Source organism: Egretta garzetta, unplaced genomic scaffold (genome assembly GCF_000687185.1).
Source record: "Egretta garzetta isolate BGI_Z169 unplaced genomic scaffold, ASM68718v1 scaffold258, whole genome shotgun sequence".
In the NCBI taxonomy this organism is placed as follows: Eukaryota; Metazoa; Chordata; class Aves; order Pelecaniformes; family Ardeidae; genus Egretta; species Egretta garzetta.
Window position 1 is genome coordinate 1,411,394 of NW_009260413.1, and position 22,358 is coordinate 1,433,751.

At 37.2% G+C, this 22,358-nt stretch overlaps 1 protein-coding gene across 1 annotated transcript in view; it reads left to right on the forward strand.

Moving 5' to 3' along the window:
- The window catches only part of LOC104130596 (hedgehog interacting protein), a 79,545-nt gene extending 65,732 nt beyond the window's left edge, over positions 1-13,813 (forward strand). Inside the window, exons 13-15 of the mRNA XM_035899191.1 lie at positions 520-601; positions 11,153-11,301; positions 13,620-13,813. Of these exons, the coding sequence (XP_035755084.1) occupies positions 520-601; positions 11,153-11,301; positions 13,620-13,813 (425 nt within the window). The remainder of the gene's footprint in view (positions 1-519; positions 602-11,152; positions 11,302-13,619) is intronic.
- Positions 13,814-22,358: the final 8,545 nt, after the last annotated feature.

A 22,358-nucleotide genomic window follows, 5' to 3' on the forward strand; every position in this document is an offset into this window, starting at 1 on the left:
CTGCTGAACTATTCAAAATTGTTATAAATGTTTAAAAATAAGAAATCTAAAGGCTGTCTTTCCTTTGCCAAAGCTGTTTATACAGCTGTCAGCTACACCTTAGCAAGGGGCAAAGGTCCTTACTGTCTCTCACATTCTGTGAACTGTGTCACTCACTACGACACGATGTGTCATATACTTGCTTTTATTCCCCACATTACAGACTTAAGCAGCAAAGATATTGCATGAGCAGACCGATCCCCCTCTTCTTGCTTCCTCCCTAATTTTATTTTTTAACCAATTCTATGGAATATGAAAGAAAAACCACTCATGATAAAGTATCTTTCACATTTTAGCATCAATTTGAGGAAAGTGCTTATTTAAATTTTCAAATAGCAATGGTTCTGTCATATATTTCCGTGATGAGTGTTTCTTCTGATGCTTTTTAAATCTCATCTTGCAAATACAGCTAGATCACAAGTCATGTATTTGACATCTTAGGAAAGGAGAACTAACTTACTGCGTTGGTTTCTTTAACAGGTGAGATTTATATATTATCAAGCAGTAAAAGTATGACACAGCCTCACAGTGGAAAACTCTACAAGATCATTGACCCAAAAAGGTGAGCCTCGCATTTCTCACTAAGATCTGTCTTTCCTTCAACAGGTTAAGAAACAACAGGTAAATGTAGTTCTTCCCATGTAGCTGAATTATGCAATACTGATATTCAATAAGAAGGGAAATTATCAGTGCAGGGGGCTTCCTAAAAGCAAATGTATCAGCAGCAGCAAGCAGAATAGATTCACTGAAAGCAATCACTGTCTCATAGAAAGTAAATGTCAGAACAACAGAGGTGTAACCAACACTAACTTCCGGAAATTTTTACTCTTCAACATTATGCTAAATGATGCCCACTTTCCCACCTAGATTCACATTCTTTGCATGTTTCAATAGAAGAGTAGACATATTTAATGTGGAACCATACGGACCAGTACAGGTAAAAGATGTTCCTGGTAGTTCTGAAGCCGAATGACTTGTAGGTACAGCAGAGGTTACACAGCATCAATGGAAGGCAGATGCTGGAATTCTCCCCAGCACTAGTTTCCTTACCTGCCACCGCGATGGGACAGTGTACAACGGGAGCTGGCTCAGAAGGTTGGTACTGGCTGACAATACCTCCTCTGTATACTGAAAATCTACTACAGAAAATAATTTGACAGTACTAGCTAGCGGCCAAGCCATCCCTGGTCAGTTCCAGTCTCACTTCCTCAGTTTCAGTTTTGCCATAATCTCTGAGGGACAAATTCAGCCTTTCCCAAACATCTCTTCTGTTGTATAGGGGATACCATCAATGGAGAAGAATACAGAGGACTGAATCCTTAGTGGGTATGAATTGTCACTGCTTACTAGTTTTCAACATCCTTCCATACCCCTGCATTTACCTGTCTCTCCCCGGGGAGGTTTGGAGCACCAAGGAAGGAAACCTTCTGTCCTTGGACTATGTGCCAAAAATACACTAAATTCTTTAACAGTTCTTAAAGCACTGTTTCCAAAAGGCTTACAAATCCCACTCAAATTATTTATAAGACACAGAATTAATATAGGTGGTTTAATTATTTAGACTAATTTACCAGTTGTAAAATGAGGATAAATTAAAGTTATCAAACCATAGTTTTTTGAGATATGATCACTTCCCGGTTCTTTGCAGAGCAGCTAGAGCTATGAAAATATTAGGGAATTTGAAAAGACTGCAAAAAGCCAGTCCCCAACGTGACCCAGGGGCCCCAGCAGCAGTAAGATAAGATGACTGGCAGATACTCACTTAAGCTGGAGCAATACCATTTTCTTCGTGAAGGATCTTGCTGCTCTATCAGACCAAGTCTGTGGCATGTAAAGGTACCACATCCACCCTGCAAAAGCAGCAGCAATTAACACAAAATGAAATGGCCACAGAAATGAAGTTTGTTGTATTAATCACTTTGACCCCATCATACCCTGCAAAAGCAACTGCCTATTTGTTCAGCATCTACTTCAGCATGCTTCCCCGTTAGCATCACATACAGTTAGGCTTGGATTTTTGGTTTTGCTGTTGACTGCTTAAGAGAGGAATTTATTTTCTTCTCAGAATCTAAAAATTGTTATTTGGACAACAAGTTAATTCAATAATAGATTCATTAAATCGGATGCACACTGTGCTGTAAGTGCCAGTAGAGCTTCAGTGTTTTGTAATTATACTATCCCAAACCTACAGCAAATGATCTGGAAGCAGATGTTACTGCAGGTTAGTGCAGTCTGTCAGTCAAGGTTATTATGTATGCTTTATTTATGCTTTCTGGTATTAAAAACATTTTTTTAGAACAAAACTTGCCATTCTTACCGGGATTGTTTAGTCTGTTGGTGTATGGTTTTAAGTGAATTTTACACCCTAAATCCACTATTAGTATCTAATTACATGCGGCTGCCTTGTTTGACCTCAGCTTTTTGTTCTTGTTACCTCTTCCAGTAGGGTGGTCTTCAGCTGACATACCTGAAAGGCCAGACCTCCCATTGCTGCACTCACGGTTGGCTGTTTTCATGTATGGAAAAGGGTCAAGACTGTGTTTGGTTACTGGTGAAAGTAACCAGAAAACTGTAAGATACTTTTGTAAATTGGCGCACAGTTGAAATTAAGCAGACTGTGGCAAAGGGATATAGTTTTTGATAACACTTTTTAGAAATATGGGATAATTTTCATTCAGGCAAAGTTTTGAGTTTTGTTGGTTTTCAATCTCACACCACTGCAGGCTTTTAAGTGAAAGATAATGAGCTTCTTCCACAAAAGAGCATTGCAGCTCTATTTACCATTTCGTGTTAATTCCACATTACACATCTAAACAATTTAAAAGTTCCATGGCTTTGGCAAATGTTCATGTAAAGCTTTATTAATGAAATATTAATTGTTATTCACATGCTAATATTTTTTTGCATGCTAATATTTTGTTGCTCCTTTTAATGTCTTCCCCATGGTATGCACCATACAAATACATCAAATATAGATGTAAAACCTAGCACAGTAAGCTTTCTAGAACACAAAATAAAGATGCTACATGTGGGTTATGAGCATCAGGTATCAACGAAGTCATCAAAGTATTGATTTGTCACGTCTTAGAAATTCATGACGTACTAACAAAAGCCTGTGAGGGGTGGTCCCTGGAAGACTCATCAATTTGCAGAGAGCGCCTTCCATGCATGGGACCATGTGAAAGAACAAAATTATCCTTCCTTGTGGTAGCCCCTTGCTGGACATTAATAACATCATGCAAAACCCAGTCTTCTGCAAGTGGTCATTCATAAGCTGCTGCAAGCTTATGAAATTATTCTTTTATTCTAAATAATAAATGTTACGTGAAGGTGTAGGATTTGGTATCTTTTGATCTTTGTAGAAAACTACTGCATAATCACAGTTGTTCCAAAACATAACCACGACCCTGATTTCCTTGTCTCAAATATAGCCTGAGAAAGAAACCTAATACTTGGATATTGATAGCAGTAGAAAAAAATTCAAAAGAAGTGGGTGGGTTAATGCACTGGAAGATCAGAGGATGAGGGTAATCCAGAGAACCCTTTGCATTAGTTTTCAATAATCCTCTATAATCAGCAATGGGCAAGTCCTATCCTAAAACAGTCCTTCACGTGGAATAAAAATGAGGTGTTAAACTGAGGTGATGCATGACTAATTGATAAATACGATCAACACAGAAGTTCTGAATCCCTCCGTCATCAAGGCAGTTTGAAACATAGAATTCAAGGTACCACAGGAAACTTTTGTTCAGTTCCTCCAAATACTTCACGTCAATAACTAAATAGCCTCACATGAAAAGCACAGAATTAAATAATCCTTCTCTGTGTAACAAGGTTGTTATAATGATACATTAGCACTTGGGAGCCCTTAGACAATGAAGTGATAAATCAGAAACAGAAAAGTTAAAAATGAATGTAAATGCCAAGTATGTGAGGTGCTGCAAAATACACATATAATACCTATTACCAAAATTGAGTAGAGTGAGGAGTATAGGTAAGAGCACGTTTAGCTTTGAGTTTGGAGGAGATGTGGGAAACCCTAAGAATTACAAACACATGAGACCAGCATTATGTAAATCAGTTAACATAGCAGAAAAAAGAAGAATTTCTTAAGTTAAAACTGTGTCTCTGAAAAATATAGCCATTCTTTGTTGGTTATAAAAAGATGTTATCACAGGTAAACTACTTTCCAGGATTAGGAACTGATAAGAAAATATAGGGAGAGAGACTTACATAGTTCTCCACTAAAAGGTAGAATTAGTCAGATGTCCTGAAGACCAGTGCAAATAGTAGCATTTTTATAAATTGTCTTTCTGACCAAAAAAGAAAACCTTTTTATTTTCTATTTTTCTACTTTCTGTTTTATAATTTTTCTGTCTCTCTTTCTGCTTCTACAAATCCATACTAATCTCAATCACAAAACCATTGATGAATGCATAGGAAAAATAACTAGGTAAACAGTGATATAGAAAATATGTATAGGTCCAAATATTCCGGTTAGTCAATAACAGAGAATAAGGGAGACAAACCCATGGGAAAAGAAAATGTAATCATTTTCTATCATGATGAGAGGAGAAAATCAGCTGTAGGCAATATTAAAAATGCATATTTAAATAAGAGATATCTGTTGATGGGTTCTTATCATCTGTAATTTAAACATTATTACCAGCTGTTCTTTGAAAACCATAGACAGGGACAGACCAAGGAGTAAGAAAATGAACTTTGAAAGGTGACAGAAAAGCCATAATGTGGATTTGTAAGTCTTCTTTTAGAATATTTCTATTATGATCACTTTTATCTCTAAGCAAATTATAGATAAAATGGAAGAGAGTCAGAGAAAAGTACTCAAACTGACGGACAATGCGGAAGATTTCCATTTAAAAGATGAGACTAAACCCAGAAAAGTTTATAGGGCAGTCACGCAGCGCCTGTATCCCCTGTGAGGTTTTAAGTGTTTGCCACTGTCCACACCATGATTCCAAAGGGAATGAATAATTCTTTTGACCAGGATGGCTCACTGGAGCCAGCAGGTGATTTTTACAAAAGGGGGCAGAGCTTAAGTGTCCTTGCACATTGAGTAGATTTCCTCTTCCTCTCCTTATAACACTTTATAGATCTGGATTTCAGTATGTTTTGTATCAACAGCCAGAATAGCTGCTTTCCGTTGGATTGAAACTTGAACTTGATTCAAACCATCTCACTCCTCTTTCATGACCCTCCAGAGTATGTAGTTCCACTTATCATCCTTTCCATCATCACCTTCTGGGATTTCCGCCATCGGCGGGTATTTCCAAACAGACTGATTTCAGACACTGAGGGACAATACCTAGGTCATACCTCATTTTGACAATGTACAAAAACATTAGTGAATTTATTTTTTAGTATGAGACAGGAGTGTTTGATGGTATGATAGAAGAATAGCATTTATGAAAGCATAGCCCTCTTGAAGACTTTAATTACTATGGAAATGGAAACTCATAAACGTATGGTATTAGACTAATCTGCATCAAGATACTCAGTTGTGCTGGGTTATAGATATACTCTGAAGCTACTACTGGAAACTCTCCATAGAATGAGCCAATTTTGTTGGTGAATGCTTCACCAACCCAGGTGGGCCATCTGATTTCTTTCTGTTCAGAAAGTTACTATCCCTTAAGTCATTTGAGGGAATGGAAAGCCAGAATTAACGTCTAATTATGTTTAGTTTAGCCGGAGCATGCAAAATTCTTATCTCATTTACCAACCCACATGCAGTTACTATTCCCATAAGAGACACTAAAGAGAAATTAGAGCTTTTTGCAAATACCAGTCTAGAGAGTTTCACTTTACAGAAGTACTTCACAAAAACTCCTTTGTAACCACGATGGAAAAACCTGAGGATTTTTTTCAATCACATCACAGCTCACTGACTGTAAAAGTTTTTGTTTTGGTTTGGGATTTTTTTTTTCCCTTTTTTTTAGTCTTTCTAGCTTTGGCTATTAAGGAGTTCTCACTTTTTATCGCTTTATAAGGAAAAAACAGCTCAGTTTATCTTTTGCTTATTTTCTGGAGCCTGCAGGAAGCCTCTGCCATCCTTAAGAAAGTCATACATAATAGAGCAGCTTTAGCCCAGTAAGCCAGTCTTTCCCAATTCATCAGTCAAAGTGTTATGCAAGTGGCCCCCTAAATTGATAAATTCCCACAGTGCCTGTTGACCCAGCTGCCAAGTGCTCATGCAGCAGGTGTTGTTTTCATGACCACCCTGACAGTAATACAAACTGTTTAGCAGTTGCATTGACCTCTTAGCTATTAACATTGATACAGGCTTCACTAGGGACTAGTTTTCAAACATGACAGAATTTCTTAAGACTAGAGGTCATGAACAAGTATACCATATAAGAATAAATTTGATATGCTGCTGAGTTTAAATCTTAAAAGCCGTGAGTTTTTTCCACATTATTCCCATGTAGTAAATCTGGAGACAAGTAACGAGCTTTTGGCATCTCTCCCAGGACTAAAGGTATACTTTTTAATTTTAGAAGCTGTACCTGAAGAGATGCTGTATTTATTCTATGATGAGTAGCAAATTTAGTCTATGACAAGTAGTGAAACAGAACTATTTTTTCTTGACATTTTTCCTTAGAAAGGAAAAACAGCAAACAACTAATGCACAAAATTTGGTGATTTAAGCATCATTCTAATACCTAGTATCTTGTGTGCAGTTAATTGAAGCATAACATTCTTTCCATATATTTTGTACCACAACCAGGATTTCTATGGCTGTGTCTCTTGTTTGAATCTGAACATGCAGGAATTTTGTTTGGGTTTTTTCTCACTTTAGTGGGAAAGTAGAGATTTTTGATATTGTGTCAAAGGCACGATGGCAGAGTTGTTTTCTGCCCAGTACCATTGTATTACTGCTGAATTTGACCCTCCATTTGCATTGATTTATGTATGCCTGAGCTACAGGCTAGCGCATATAGCAACCAAATCACTCTGTGCATTAGTGCAACTGTGGAGAGATACACTAAAGAAAGCATGAAATCCTAAGCAGTTCCAGGATGAGTTTTAATCTATCAAAGCATGTTAGACTTTTATATGCCTCTAAACTAAAAGTAGAGGCTACTTTCTCATACTAGCTATAGTAAGGCAGCAAAAATTATTTTACACATTGTACAGTCAAGAATTCCCAGCTCACTGCACACGTCAGCAAAAGGGACCCAGCGAGGGCCCCAGCCCCCCGTACAACTTTTCCTCCATGTTCCATACATTTCGAGTTGTTACACAGTTTCATGAAAGCCTGTTTTAAGAAGCATGATATACTGTACTGTACTGTATATATGAACAGCTCTTTAAGATAACTAGAATTGTACAGACCATATAAATAGTCATTATCAGCTACATTTTTGGCTGACTTTCTGCGGACCAAATAGTGCTTACTGTAAGAGTAATCAGGCTGTACCCTTCAGAGTTTTATAGATTGAGGGAGACAAGGAAAAAAAATTCTCTCCAGCCCACAGTGTGGCTCCATCTATTCCCCTCGATTTTCCACGTCAAGAGACACAGCAAAGCACTAGTTATATAAACAAAATCACAGGCTTGTCTAAGTGCTGGAAAGATCAAGTCCCAACAGTCAGTTTCAAGACTTATGTTATCTTTGCGAGATTCAGTTCAACTAACGCTGAGCCTAAAAATCTCCACCCCTTTAAAGGCTTAAGAATGCCAAGTGTAAGCGTTGTGGGGCAGAGACCTTCTCTTGATACATGTTGGTACCGTAACAGCATTCAAATCCTGAGAAAGAAGCGTGGCTTCTCCCATAGTACAACTGAGGGAACCCAGTAATTCTTCTCACACATGAGAAGGATTCTGCTGCAGCTGCATTTGTATTCCTCTTCTCCTAAGGCACGCTGCCAACCAGAATTTTTTCCATCTTTGTTTCTACTCCACCCCACCATTAATAAATATTATCCGAGGCTGATGAGTGCAAGTTATTGATTGATGGTAAAATAAAAAGCAAGGTTATATTCACAAGTGCCATGAGCACTAGAAAACTTTAAATCATAAAAGTGACCAGCCATGCTTTGCCGGATAGAAAAAAAGTATGATTTCTTCCTCCCTAATTAAATACAAACAAAAAAAGAACCATATATTCCAGGACTATCATAGATAAATATTTTACATCTATTAATACAATAAATCATTATCTTCACAAATAAAATATCTCTATGGCTTATGAGGTCATTCTTTGCTAAAGATATGTCGCTGGAGCTCTTTTCCAAGAGATGCTCCAGGAGCCTGAGGTTATGCTTGCTGCTAAAAACAGTACTGTACTTGTGTTTGAGCAAGTGAAAGAGAAGACTCCCATTTAAAGTAACTTGAAAGAAATGGGCTTTAACAGAGACAGAAGAAGAAAGAATGTTGTCTTCTACGCAGTTGGCTATAAAGAAATCAACTCAAATTTAGATTTTGATTTTCAGAGGTAGGAATTAGAAAACAGACCTTTTTACTTTAAATCTGAACAAGTCTCCACTGAAAATCGTATCACTTTGTAGAACTGTTTTAAAAATAGCATTGCCTGTGGATCTCGTGTATAATTTTTAAGTGTAGGAACTTTCTTAACCAGATCATACGTAATGCACTCATTACTACAGAACTGGAATTCCTTACAGGTCAAAAAAATAATGCATTATATTTAAAAGACAGCTGTGGAAATATGTAAACACAAAACCTGAAAGGGTTTCAAATATGCTGCACAAAAGGTGTCAAAACACGTTTCAAAGCCCTTAAATAATACAGGACCTTAAGTCTGATTCTCAGAGTGCTTTTGAAATCAGAACTTGGTGCTACACTAAAGATGCATCTACACATTCTTTCTGTCTTTAAGATCTTTGGGGAAACAGTTCTTCTGTATGGATGTTTAAATAATCATGGTAGCAATTAAGACTGTGCAGAGAAAGTGCGACGGTGAAGCAAACCAGTCAGCCTGTACTCTATTACCCTGTTTCAAAGAAAAATGCAAGAAACCCTGTAATGTACCATTAACAAGCTGCATGCCAAAACGGGGAGGGGGGGATAGGGGGGAGGAATGTAAGCCCAGTCAGCTAGTGGGGACTTCTATGAGATTAGGTATGAGTACTTATTTTTCTTAAAAAATATTTTTACCCTATCTAATGTTACTTTGAATGGCCCCATTGTGCAGAAGAAATATCTTTTTAAAATCCTACTACAACATGGGGTTCATTGATCTCTTAGAAGCCATGAGTTCAACTATTATTTTATTTTCCTTAGCTTAATTTTTTCCTTGATATTTCTTCTGATGTTGACATGGGAGATAAACAAGAACGCCCAGTTTTCCTCCTCTCTTTGTCTGCCACTGTTTTCCACACCTCTATCGTACCCCTTCTTTCTCAGACTATCCTTTTCTCCATGCAGGAGTATCAAGCTACAATTTTAATATTTGATGGGGTAATCAGTGCAGAGGTTGCTATTCCAGCTACTGGCATATCATTGGGGGTTTAATACCGATATCAGTATAATAAACAATGTAATTTTCTATTCTATTCTATCTCATACAATTTTGGTTTGGTTTGTTTGGATTCTAGCTGGACACTTAGCCAAGGTTTCTCTGAGCTCTCCACAAAATTATTAGAATCTTTGTTATGCAAATTTCAAGCTTAGGAATGTATGATATTAGTTCAAATTATTTCCTTAAGAATGCAAAATTTTGTATTTGTTATTAATTACCTTAATTTGCCATTATGCTCCCATTCAATTGCTTGTTTATAACTCTTGGGAGACCCTGACACTCTTCTCAAGTTGTTCCTGTGCAATCAAACCCACAGAAGAGACAACCCACAGTACCTGTACTGAGAACCTGTAGCCTTGTGATGAGCCTGTCAGTCTCTAGCTGCTGAATTCAGACAGCAAATAAAATAAGTGGTCAGCACGATGACATAGAGCTAAAAAAAAAAAAACACAACACAATAAACATCTAAAAAAGCATTGGAAGTTGTATCAACAGTTAGGGCACACTTAATTTAAAACACTTGAGCATTTTACACACTTGACGCTACAGAAGGAACACTACAGTTCCTTCTTTCCTAAGGAAGATAATGCTGTGCTTTTGTAAATAAAAAAGGCTACTGGACATCAAAAATATTTTGTAGAGACTGAAAAAAAAATTGCATTACCTAAGATTTGACACAAAGAAGCCCAACAAAAGAACAGTATCAGAAATATTTTAAGTCAGCTGAACTAGAATTTCCTTCATGCATACATTTCACAGAATCACCCACAGAACGGCTGAGGCGGGAAGGGACCTCTGGAGGGCACTTGGTCCAAGCCCCCGTGCTCAAGCAGGGCCACCCAGAGCCAGCTGCCCAGGACCGGGCCCAGACAGCCTCTGAGTATCTCCAAGGATGGAGACTCCACAGCCTCTCTGGGCAACCTGTGCCAGGGCTTGGGCACCCTCATAGTGAAAAAGTCTTTCCTGATGTTCAGATGCTTAAATAAGCATCCGGAATACAGAAACCAATTATGATTTCACGGAAGTACGGAAATAAAAAATCTGCAATGTCAAACTGAATTTGTAGACAGAGGTAAAATTATTACGCATGCCATAATGTATGACATAAAACTTGCTGTTCAGATTACTCTTCACAGTGTACAATGAGAAGTATAAATCGGCTAGAAAAGCAAAAAGACACCGTCAGATTCTCGACTGAAGTACATGACTATTTACGCTCTCTGAAGAAAAGCCACACAATCAGTAGAATTTAGCACGTCTAATAATGATATTATCTAGAGATATATGCTGCCTGCGATAAGGTCTTTAGCAAGCTGGTTTTGCCAGGTTCACGCTTTAGGAATTCTCAAGACTGTTATTTAATCTTGTAGAAGATCTCTAAGGCAGTTACATGAAAGAATAGCAAATCACACTGCATTTTTCTGTAACGTAACATATCATCTCTAAGTTTACTGGTGTTTTTGAGAAAAAAAAGCAATCCCCTTAGAACACAGATTTCTCCCACTGATAATACCATAAAAGAGAATCAGGCCTTTAATAAAAAAACCAGAATTTTTCTCCTTGACCCTGACTTTTAACTATCTGCTTGGTTCATATATTTTTATTTAGGCCTTTAGTCCCTGAAGAATGCAAAAGAACAGCTCAGTCCGCACAGATACTGACATCTGAATGCTCAAGGCATTGTCGAAACGGGCACTGCACTCCCACAGGAAAATGCTGCTGTAATCAAGGCTGGGAAGGAGAGTTCTGCAGAACTGGTTTGTATATAGATTCCTAGCAACAAGTGAAAAAAGCAGTGACGTGTCATAATTTGCTTTTAACTATTTGCTGAGAGAAATTTTCAATATATGTTCCATCAGTTCTAAGATAACATTAAAGAAATACTGATCTCATGAATTGTAGGGGAACAGTAAGTCTTTAGAAGATTGCAACAGTTGAAACGTCTAATGCAATGTGAACCATTACAGAATGCAACTTATAGCATAAATATGACAGCCAACGTATTCTTATTTTTTCACCAAGATTGTAAAATGAAAGGAAATGCAATCAATCGACGTTCCATCTTTGGACACGCAGCTTCTACCTGCAGTATTATCACTGTCAGTGCCAAATATGAGTATCTTGTCAGGAAAGATGATAAATCAGACCTACAGGTCACTATTGCATATTTTGCACTTTGCTAATTTAATGCAAATACCTTAGTTTTGGTATATTCTTACTTTTGATCCTACAAGATAAAATGGCTCCAGTTTGTTAAAGAGAATTTTACGTACAACTTACCGCAAAGCAGCTAATAATCAGAACGATATTGTAATCCGTTATTAATCACAGTACTTTTATTAAGTCTATCTTGTTGCTGTAGCATATCTTTTAAAAGCCACTTGAAAAAGTGACTGTGATCAAACCAGATGTTGGGTATGCCACCAAAGGGGCAAGATGAATGAACCTGGAGTGCCATGGCTGTGCTATCACCATCTCACAGAGGCTGTGGTCATGTCTGAGCTGTGTAACTCTGGCCTGGGCAGATCTTCCAGAGCAAGCCTGGGTACCAGGAGGTGTTACTAGTGCATGAGCGCAGCCTTCTGCCAGAGCGTATCTGCTCAGCGAGTTTTGGTGATGAGCAGGAGTGACTTTGTTTGGAATTCAATGAAATGAATGAAATCACTAATGATATATCTCACTTGCAAGATTCCAGAGCTGACCATCATACAGCCATACAACAAAAGCAGGTTGGGGAAATGGATGAGGTAGTCTGGCCAAATAGCCCAACTGCAATTGTCCTCACTTGTCAGTCAGAGATTTCCTACATTTGGAGAATGAGGCCCATTCTACAGCCCATGTCCAAGTGGAAGTTAAAGTCAAAAAAATTTCCAGTGTGAACATAAATGGGTCTTGAATAACCTTGTTTAGTTTCAAAAATTACAGCTCTGTGATAGATAATTTAATAGATAAAATAGACAAGAAAGCTACAGAAAACCTGTAGACTAAGGATCTTTCTTCCCTGTATCCCACGCAGCACTTCAAGGAGATGGTCTAGGTTGGACCTCAAGCTCCTATTATAATAACCTTATGAGGCATCAGTTTCTTCCTAGGGTAATTAGGAAATTCCTGAATAAAATCAAGAAACCTGTTTTTATATAGCGTATTAAAAATCTCTGTAAGTCAATACTATAGCTTTATCGTAACAGACAACATTAAGCAGCAAAATGTCTGCAAAAAAAAAAAAGATACATATTTATCACAGTGCTGTGACTCTACCCCAGAAGAAAATACTTCCACAACTAAGTTATTGATAGTTTTGCTAACACTGACTACAACTTAAAATAGCATTTATAGTTGAAAAACTTAAGCAAGCTGATTAACCTAGAACTCTATAGGTAAATCATCAGGCGTCTGCTAAAGAGAGAGGGAAAAACTTTGAAACTCAACTAACTGATAAAAGCTGTTGAAAAAATACCCGTCATTTTTTTTTCTAAAGGGAACTCAATTTTGTTGCAAGCATAAGTGATTCAAAAGCCAAAGGAGTGCATCTCCGTGGTCAGTTGTAGACTGCTCTTCTAAGGGAAGTGTGTAGTGCAGAACTCTGTGCGTACAAAGGAGCTTACCTGAGACTCAGTACTTGCTAGCTTGGAGATGGCCACGTGCTTCAGGGTGATTTTGGGTTGCCAGCATAAGATATGGGATGAGGTAGCCCACCACTCTTTAAAGACCTAGATGTGCTGTATGTCTTGTTTTCAAATGGTAAGACATTTGGAGCCTAAAGTCTTTTGAGACGGGTCTTCTATGCACTCCAAAATCAAGCCTGAATATGCTTGAAATGGGACATTTTCAAAAATCTGCTATTTGAGTTTCATAGTCTGTCCTGGGCAATGTCCTCTCAGACGTACAAAATTACTTCCTCCCCTTAATATTCTAAAAATTTAAAACATATGGTTTCAAAACTTCTAATATTTTGTTTTGAATATATATGCTTTATAATTTTAAGTTTAGAAAAGCTCTTAATGAATGTGTACTGTATCTTTTTGGTTTGTGAGGTTCTAAACAAATCAGAAAATTGCTGTTTTTTTCCCTGCAGCAAAATGTGACCCAGCCTGTCGACATGGAGGTGTCTGTGTAAGGCCTAATAAATGCTTATGTAAAAAAGGCTATCTCGGCCCCCAGTGTGAACAAGTGGATAGAAACATCCGAAGAGTGACAAGGGCAGGTATTCTTGATCAGATCCTAGACATGACATCCTATTTGCTGGATCTAACCAGCTATATTGTATAGTTTCTGGGACTATTTGGAAGCTACACTTTCAACGGGCATTTGTTTTGAATCCTGTCATTTTTAAAAGACTGTTATCCTGCAACAAATACCAGTGATTTGATTTACTTTATTAATTTAAGTATAATATCCACAAATGTGCAGATAAATTCTTTGTATGTGTGTAAATATTCCTGTACGCCTCCACAGGCGTACCGCTATCCAATACGAGCACACATACACATGCACGCACTATCACAAATACGGTTTTACAGCTAGTGGAATTTTTTTTAATATTTATTTCTTCACAAGAAATAGTTTACAAAGTAATTCCACTGTAAACCACATTTTCGTCAAAGGACTTTCGTGATGTCTTAATGGATTCTTTGACATCCCAGAAATCTCATGGCTGTACCTATCTGATCATAGCAATAAGAGAGCAGTTTTCAAACATCGCTGTATAAACTGCTGGACCTAATAAAATCCAGTTGTAACAGTTTCTAAGGTGAACTGAACTACATCATGAGACAATATTTCAGAACTCCTTAATGCATTCCTATCTAGGCAATTCATTGTAAGACTATAACCTTCACCTTCATCATTGTAACTCTATTACAGAATGTTACGCATTTCCTTATCTAGCGTAGATGCAAAAATCTGGTTACCGCAGCTTGATATCAAGATTGTCTCAAGTGTTTAATAATTAAATTATATTCGCATATTTCAAAACCAGTCATCCTAGGTGGTCTGCTTTTTATCATATATTTTATTTAACGATGGGCACTGGGTTCATGTTACATATTTATATTATTTTATTTTATTTTTATAATATAGACATCACCTAGATGAGACAGCTTTACCATGTCCTGTAAAATGCTAAGTTACATTTTTCACCAACTTAATTGGAAAGACGGGGAAAGAGAGAGCAAACACACTCTTTAATGTGTTGTGGATCTAATCTAGAAATGTATCCTTGTGTCAACTTGTATTCATTTACGACGGATGAAAAAACCAACCACCAGCCAATCATAATAAAATTCCAGCATATGTTAAAAGTGTTCATAAAGTGATTTTCACTGTAACAGGACGAGCCAGACTATACACGAGTAGACTGCTGATGATTTCACACTGAACGGAACGTCCCTGGACGAGAGCTCACATGAGCACGTGTTGGCTGTGTAAGATGTCACGTGTACAAAACGTATAACGATTCTTGCCAAATGCAGTTCTCAATGTAAATGTTCCTTGAAGAGCTAACATAAAATGGAGTCTTTGTAAATGTATCAATAAATACGGTGTACATGCTATAGTCAGGTTTTCTAAAGTATTAATAGTCTAATTAGACGTATCTTCAGAACTGGTGCCCTCTTACCTCCAGCTCTTGGGTCTTATTGGCAGTTTCTTTGCTCACTGCTCACCGACTATCAGATTCCCTTTGCACTACCTGGCTTTTACAAAACCTTGCCTATGAAAAGAAAGCAGAGTAGCCCCACAGCATGCACATCCTATGGTTCTTGTAAGCAGTTGCTCATGCATCAACATTTTACACCACTTTAGGCAGTAAGATCTAAAAGACTTGAGGCATATTATTCTCCAGTAGCAAAATTACATCTCCAGGGCAGTGACATGCAACGAATTTTCCTTTATAGAAAGTTGTCAGTCTTCATTTAGTAAGTATTAAATCTGAAAGTGCAGCATGACTGATGCTGGCATTTCTCTGTCTTATGCACTCCAGCTCAGAGGAACAGAAAATTACATTTGCCCTCCATATATGTTTGCCTGGGTTTCGAGTGACCTCATGCCAAATGGAAATTGGTTGAGAAATCTTGGTTAAGTGCTCAGCGAACAATGGTCTGCATTAAAAAGTGCATGCATAATTTTGCACAATGTAGATTCAACTGACAGTCCATTGAAAGACGTCTTGGGATTAAATGAGCATGAAGACCAAATTGCCCTCTCACCCCAGAAAAGGGTGGTCCCTTATAGTCACACGAACACTTCATTGGCTAAGCAGTGTGACCAATCTTAAAATGAACCCTGCGGTAGCATCTGTAGGTTAATAGCAGCTCTTTGTCTCCGCTGCTTTCTGCCTTTAGTCTTTTCCCTGAATTCCATCACAAAAAGTTTTACAATTAAAAAATGTCCTGACAACCATTTTTGTAAATTGACCTTAGCATCTAATCTTTCCTTATTCAACGTGGGTGACAAAAATGTGAACCTCTCATGAATGAGCCAGCTGTCTAAATCTGTCAAATAGCGCAGTTTTATTACACTCTTCATAATCGGCAAAGCAAGAAAGTCGCTGAAGTATTTTAGCAACATTTAACTATCTGACAGAGATAACATCTTCAACACTTTCTTTAACGAAATATATTTAAAAATAAACCCAACTCTAACTCCACTGCGACGCATTCTTTTCAACAACCAGCTGGGAAGATATGATAGTTCTTTTCTCACTGCTTAGTTCCTGGAGACAAAAAAAGACCACGGATGGTGCCTAAATTGAAGATCCCCAGTAACATATATGCCATAGTCATGTAGAGAAGGGACAACAATGATCTTAGAGTTTTGATCTTAATCATAAAGACAATTTAGTGTACTGGTGAAATCAGACAATAAAACTCCAGCGAAAGCTAAAAATTAAATCTAGGCCTCATTCAAATCAATGGCAAAAAACTCACATCTGCTGTGCTGCACCCAGAAAATCGCTTTCAAAATTTAAGCAAAATAATTCAGTTTATTATTTTATTAAAAAAAAATTTGTTTGAGTCATCCCACCAATACTTCAAAACTAAGAAGTAATCTAGGAGAAGATTAGAGGGAGAGGGGAGATAGTTTGTGTAAAGTGTTTTGCTTCATTTTTAAATTATCTTTTATATCATGTGAAAGCAAGGATCTGCGTTAAGCCCACATGGGTACATAGGAAGTCCCAGTGGAAAAGAAGTATTCTCAAAAAAAAAAAAAAAAGACACAAAAAATCCTAGCGGCTTATTTATCAAAAGAAATTATACTATTAAAAAGAGTGAGTAAACCCCCGGCCTAGCCACCCAAGATGCTAATATAAAAAGGGCAACTGCAGTAATTGCCCTGAGAATTGGCATACAAAAAAAAAAAAAAAAGGGTCTGTAGAAAGCCCGTTGCCAGTTAGGTCATTCTGCAGCCATTCTCACACAACCTCCGAGAGTGTCCCAGAATAAAACTGAGCTTATAAATGAAACTAGATAAATGAGGCAATTAGATAAGGGCCTCCAGAAGGGATTTTATGTATGTGTTCAAGTTGTCTCTGTCTCTGTCTCTCTCTCCCCTAATCTTTTATTCCATTCATTTCTTCCTTTATTCGGAGATACTGCCTCTCTGTTCCCAACACATTGTACATTTCAGGCATTCTTTGAGGCTGTCTGCTGCTAAAAGAGAACAAATATACCTGTTGCAAGAAACTTAGCTATTCCTGAGGTCTGCTAGTTTTCAACCCTCGTTTTATTGTTTTGGGACAGAAAACCTTCCTCTTTCTCTTTTTAAATGCCACTGATAAGAAAGAAGGCATATTATTCGAATATAGGGAGAAACGTCTTTACTCCATAGATAAGTAGGGAGATGAAAAAGTTGTTATGTAAAATCAGCTCCAAATTGTTTCACTCCATTTCAGAAAAAGAGTAAACTCATTTTTCTAATGTGTCCGATAAGAAATACTAACTCAGACCCTCCCCCTCGAGGAAATAAATTTCTTCCGTTAACAGTCAGGGACACAGACGCGAACCCTTTGTACCTTTAAATCCTCACAGGTTATTCTATTTCATGCAAAGAAAGTGTAAGTTCGGTATAAATACGAGTATAAATTCTGTATCACCAACATGACCCCTCTGTTTATCTCCTTTCATTCACTTCTCCACATTTTGGCTTTGCAGTTCCTTCCTTTCTAGAACCACAGCAAATGTCTATAATCCCTGGTTGCTGCAGGTGATGCTTATTATTTTTGAAACTGCCTAATAGACGTGTGCATCAAAGAGGCTTCCCAGCAGGCAGAGTTTTTTATCTTCTGATTATTCCACAGAATTTTGTTATTCTATAGTGACTTCTAATACCGTATCTTAGCTGGACATTTACAGTTCAGGAGTACCAGCCTCAAGCAGCTCAGCCCGAGGCTGCAAAGCTCGGCCACAGAGACTGAAGCTGGAGGAAGGGAGAAAGCACTTGGTCACTAACACAGTCACTGTGCTTATCAGAAAGTTACCAATCTCAATCCAATAATCAGATATCCCAAGTAAAAAGCAGAACAATATTCCTGGAATGCTGAATGTTGCTTTTCAGTATATACTTTCTCTAATTTGGGGTTAGAAACAAGGACCTTTTCATGTACAAACTTGCAAAATGGAGATTCTGAAAACACTTACAAACAAGTAATTTTTCACATGTATAAAGTCTCATGAAGGTGAACATAAATATTAGTCCATGTAATTCTACCTGCATCCATGCAACAGGCACTTATAAGATTGGCTCTACGTGGAAATAACAATTCCAAGGACATCTTGCTCTGCTTACTTTTCCTTAAATATGTAAATCCTTCAGAAGACATTAATGCATTTTAATTTACTATTCTTTGGTTTAACTGTGTATCAGTTTCAATAGGAATGATACCATTTTCATCTGTCCAGCCAAAAAGGTGATCTTTGTCTCAAAACAAACAGAAGGGAGTCATGAAGTAAATAGAAACTAATTTTTCCTATTTTGCAATATTAAAAATTGACCAATATTTTATTTTTATAATTTAAAAAAATTAACTAAGATTCCCACCAAAAAGGTAACCAACCCTTTAAATTTATTCTAATCCAAATTTGCAGAAAGTATGTACCAAATAATCTGGGTTCTGGCTACAAAAAACTGATAAATATTTCTGTAAGAGGTTTCAGGGCAAACTGTTGTAGAAACACTGAAAAAAGTTAAGACCATTTTGCCAAAATATTCATTGTTTTCAACAGCAGAGTAATTCAGTGCAATAAGGCACGGGTACTTGTTAGGATATAGGTGTGAAACAGCAGAAGCCACCTGAAAGCTTAGTACAGGATTACTTTAATCTTTGTGGGCCTGACTCGAAGCCCATTGATGTCAACTGAAAATCTCCTATTGACTTCATTAGTTACAGGATTAAGTCCTTAAAAGGTATCCACTTAGCTGGCAGAAGATCTTAACTTCAGACATCAGTGCACACATGACCTCTCAGTGTCTGCATCTGCAGTCATTAGAGACACCAAGGTTTTCTGGAATACGACTGCAGATTCAGCCCTGTGCAAAGCCGTGCGGAACATGTCCTACTTAAAGCCGTACGGAGCGTATCCAGTCCTCCCGGGTTTCCTTATAGGTATTGCCAATAGTTACACAAGGGTTCTATTAAATCTGCCAGACTTCTTGATGCTTCTTTAAAAATGTTGAGCAATTAGCTCACGTTTTTTCTCTTATTTCAAATATGTAAGTATATGCCACCAAGCAGGAAAGTAATTAAAATACCAAGTCAGCAGCTCCAAGTTATGAAACAGCTATAGTAAGACAGGGCCCAAAGTTGCCCCCACAGATGCTCACAAACATCCACAGAAGAGTTCCCTCCATTGTTTTGAGTCCAGTGCTATAAAGGCTGAATTCAGCAGTGCTAGGCACATTTTCAAACCTTTCTTTCTGTATTTAATAGGGATGGTGTAATATTTCAGTCAAGACTATATCCTAACCCAAAAGTGTTGTCAGCCTTATGAATAGGACTAGTAAGACTGAAAGCCACAAGACTCTTCAGTACTGAAATGACAGGCGTAGGCGATTACGGGGTGGGACGTGAGCAGGCGCTCCGTGGACGCGTGCGAGGCAAAGGGATAGCTGCTTGCCTTTGTACTCATTGATTGCAATTACGAAGCTGCACACAGAATTCATCGTGCTGTAAAATGCACAACATCCAAACAATCTTAGCACTGCAATTAATTCTGCGTAGATTTACGCTGGGCAGACTGGCTAATTCGACAGTATTACTAATGCCTTATCTGGGGAAAGAGAAACATTAGTGGTTTATAGCACTATACAAGTGGTTCAACTGACACATCAACTTTTTTCCTTCAGTTTACTTCTGAGTTATTAATCATTACTAATTTGGTCTATATGTTAGCAAAGAATTATCATGTTGTCCCATAACCCAAAGAAAACTCCCATAAGCTTCCACAGGAAACTTTTCTTCACACTACACTGTACAGGTTGATTTGAAAGCCAAGTGATGCACCTGCTTACCAGAGCTCTCAGTACTGAAAATACACCATTCTAGTGATCATTTCATGCTATAGGAATTAAAAAAAATATTCTGTGTTACGTACATTCACCGTGTGTCTTTACCTACTGTCCACTGTACACACACTGGCTTCCACAATCAAAAATGGCAGAAATTTTTGCTAAGGATGTACACAAACAGCAAGCTGCATTACCGGAGAAGAGTTTCGTTTCTACTGATTAAAAAAACCCCTTTCCATCTGTTATAGCTGATCAACAGGGTCCCATGTATCATATACTTAAGCTCCTTTTACAGTCTATGAGATTTTCCTATTTTTTTTCATTTTGCAATGAAAACAGATATGAAAAAATATTTAAATGAAAAATTGCTTAAATTCCTAGGAAATTTCAGAAAGAAGGAGCCAGCCAAAGCATATGAATATATGCAGTGGCTGTGTTCACAATATTCTTGGGTGGGAAGAAGGCAGAGAGAGTTGGCTGTTTTGGAGGCTTTTTTTTTTTTTTTTTTTTTTTTTTAGGATGCCTTTTGCTGTAGGACAAAAAAGTGGTTTGCATCACAAGGCAGTAACAAGCAAATCCCATTTTCTGAAAGTTCCTAGGAGAAGACACTAAAGGGAAACACGCTAGGCAGAGTCAAAACTGGTGTGCAGAATGAACTTAATTCCTATCAAGATACACTGAGACCAGAAACCATCTGGTATTAAGTCACCAGGTGTATCTTGCAGTGATCTCCATTAATACCAGAAGCAGTAACCCTACCCCGTGAATTATCCAGAAACGTTATTAGCTGTCCCCCACAAAATATACTGCAGAATTAAAACTTCAATTTCCCTTTTGAGAACAATTAGATTGTAATGGGACCCAAGCAGAAAAGGAAATAACAATTTCTGTCACTTGAGAACATTACTGTTGTGATATGCCTCTGTTCAATTAGTTTTATTTTATAGTAGCTGTCAGGTACTGTATGTACATTTGAAATGTGGGAAAATAGCTTAGAAAATATCATTCAAACTATGTTTAAGTATCTTCTATAAACCGTATTATACTACTAAGCATATACAGGCACCAATCTAGCAGAGCACTGGAGCACACAAGTAATTTTAAGCATATGAGTCTCACTGAAGTCATGTGCTTAACGTTATTAATATAATTAAGTGCTTTCTTGGTTTAAGACCTTACAAGCCTTTGCAAGTCTACCTACGTAGACTATATATGCTATATGTGTATTTCTTCTTAGGGAGACAGCATGGCTGAAGTTCACAACAAGATAATTCAGTTACTGTCTGTCACAAATTCTATATAACCTGAAATAATTGCATCTTCGTGCCTCCACTTTCCATCTGAAATCAATCCTTGTAAAGCGCTTTGAGCTCTTCAAATGAAAAGTGCTATAAAAAGTACAAATTATTATTATATTATTGAACACCATGTATGTATACACACTATTATGTAATATATAATATATGTATAATGCATATAAATTCTAACAAATGTATTTGTGTAATATCTGAGAAATGGAACAGTTGTATCTGGAAGTGATAAATGCATAGAGTTGGATTTATTGTTAATCTGTGGATTTAATGATTTTTTTAGACAAAAGGATGTTTAAGTGTATAATTGCTTTTCTTAATTTAATATATTTATGTAAATGCATGCCTGAAGTTCTGGATAGATAGTTATTCTGTGTCCCTTAAGCTAATAAAATATATTAAACTTTATCTTACTATATAAGGTACACCTGCTGCTTTAAATTTTTGGGGGGTTTAATATTTTTGTTATGACTAAATGCATAATTTAAAATTCATGAAATTTTAATTTTAATCGGCTCTTTGATCTTTGCAGTAAAAGCAAAATGCCAGCATTTTATATATTCTTTGAAATGTACTCTAGTTTTATTTATATAAATTCTAAGATGCTTTCATAAAATGTGACTGAACACTGCTATTATTTTTGGAATGGGAAGTTTGGAATGGGGTTTCCTGTTTGCTTCTGGATAAATGAGAGTGAAAATTAAGCCCTCCATATTGAAAAGATACCTGTTTCATTGCAAGCAATATGGGAATGCACACACAGCTTGAACACGGGGGTTTCACGTACAGGCTTTTCAAGCACAGATATCTTGGAGAATTAGTTCAGTAGTGATGAAGGAAACATTGGGCATCATTTCTCTGTTTTGTTTATTTAATATCTTCAGAGAAGCGTGCCAACAAATCAACGTATGTTAAATTCAGATGTACAATTTCCAATTATTTAAATAAGGGCCATAAAAAATGGATGCAGTGCAGAATTCTTTCCATTTCTCCCATCTTAA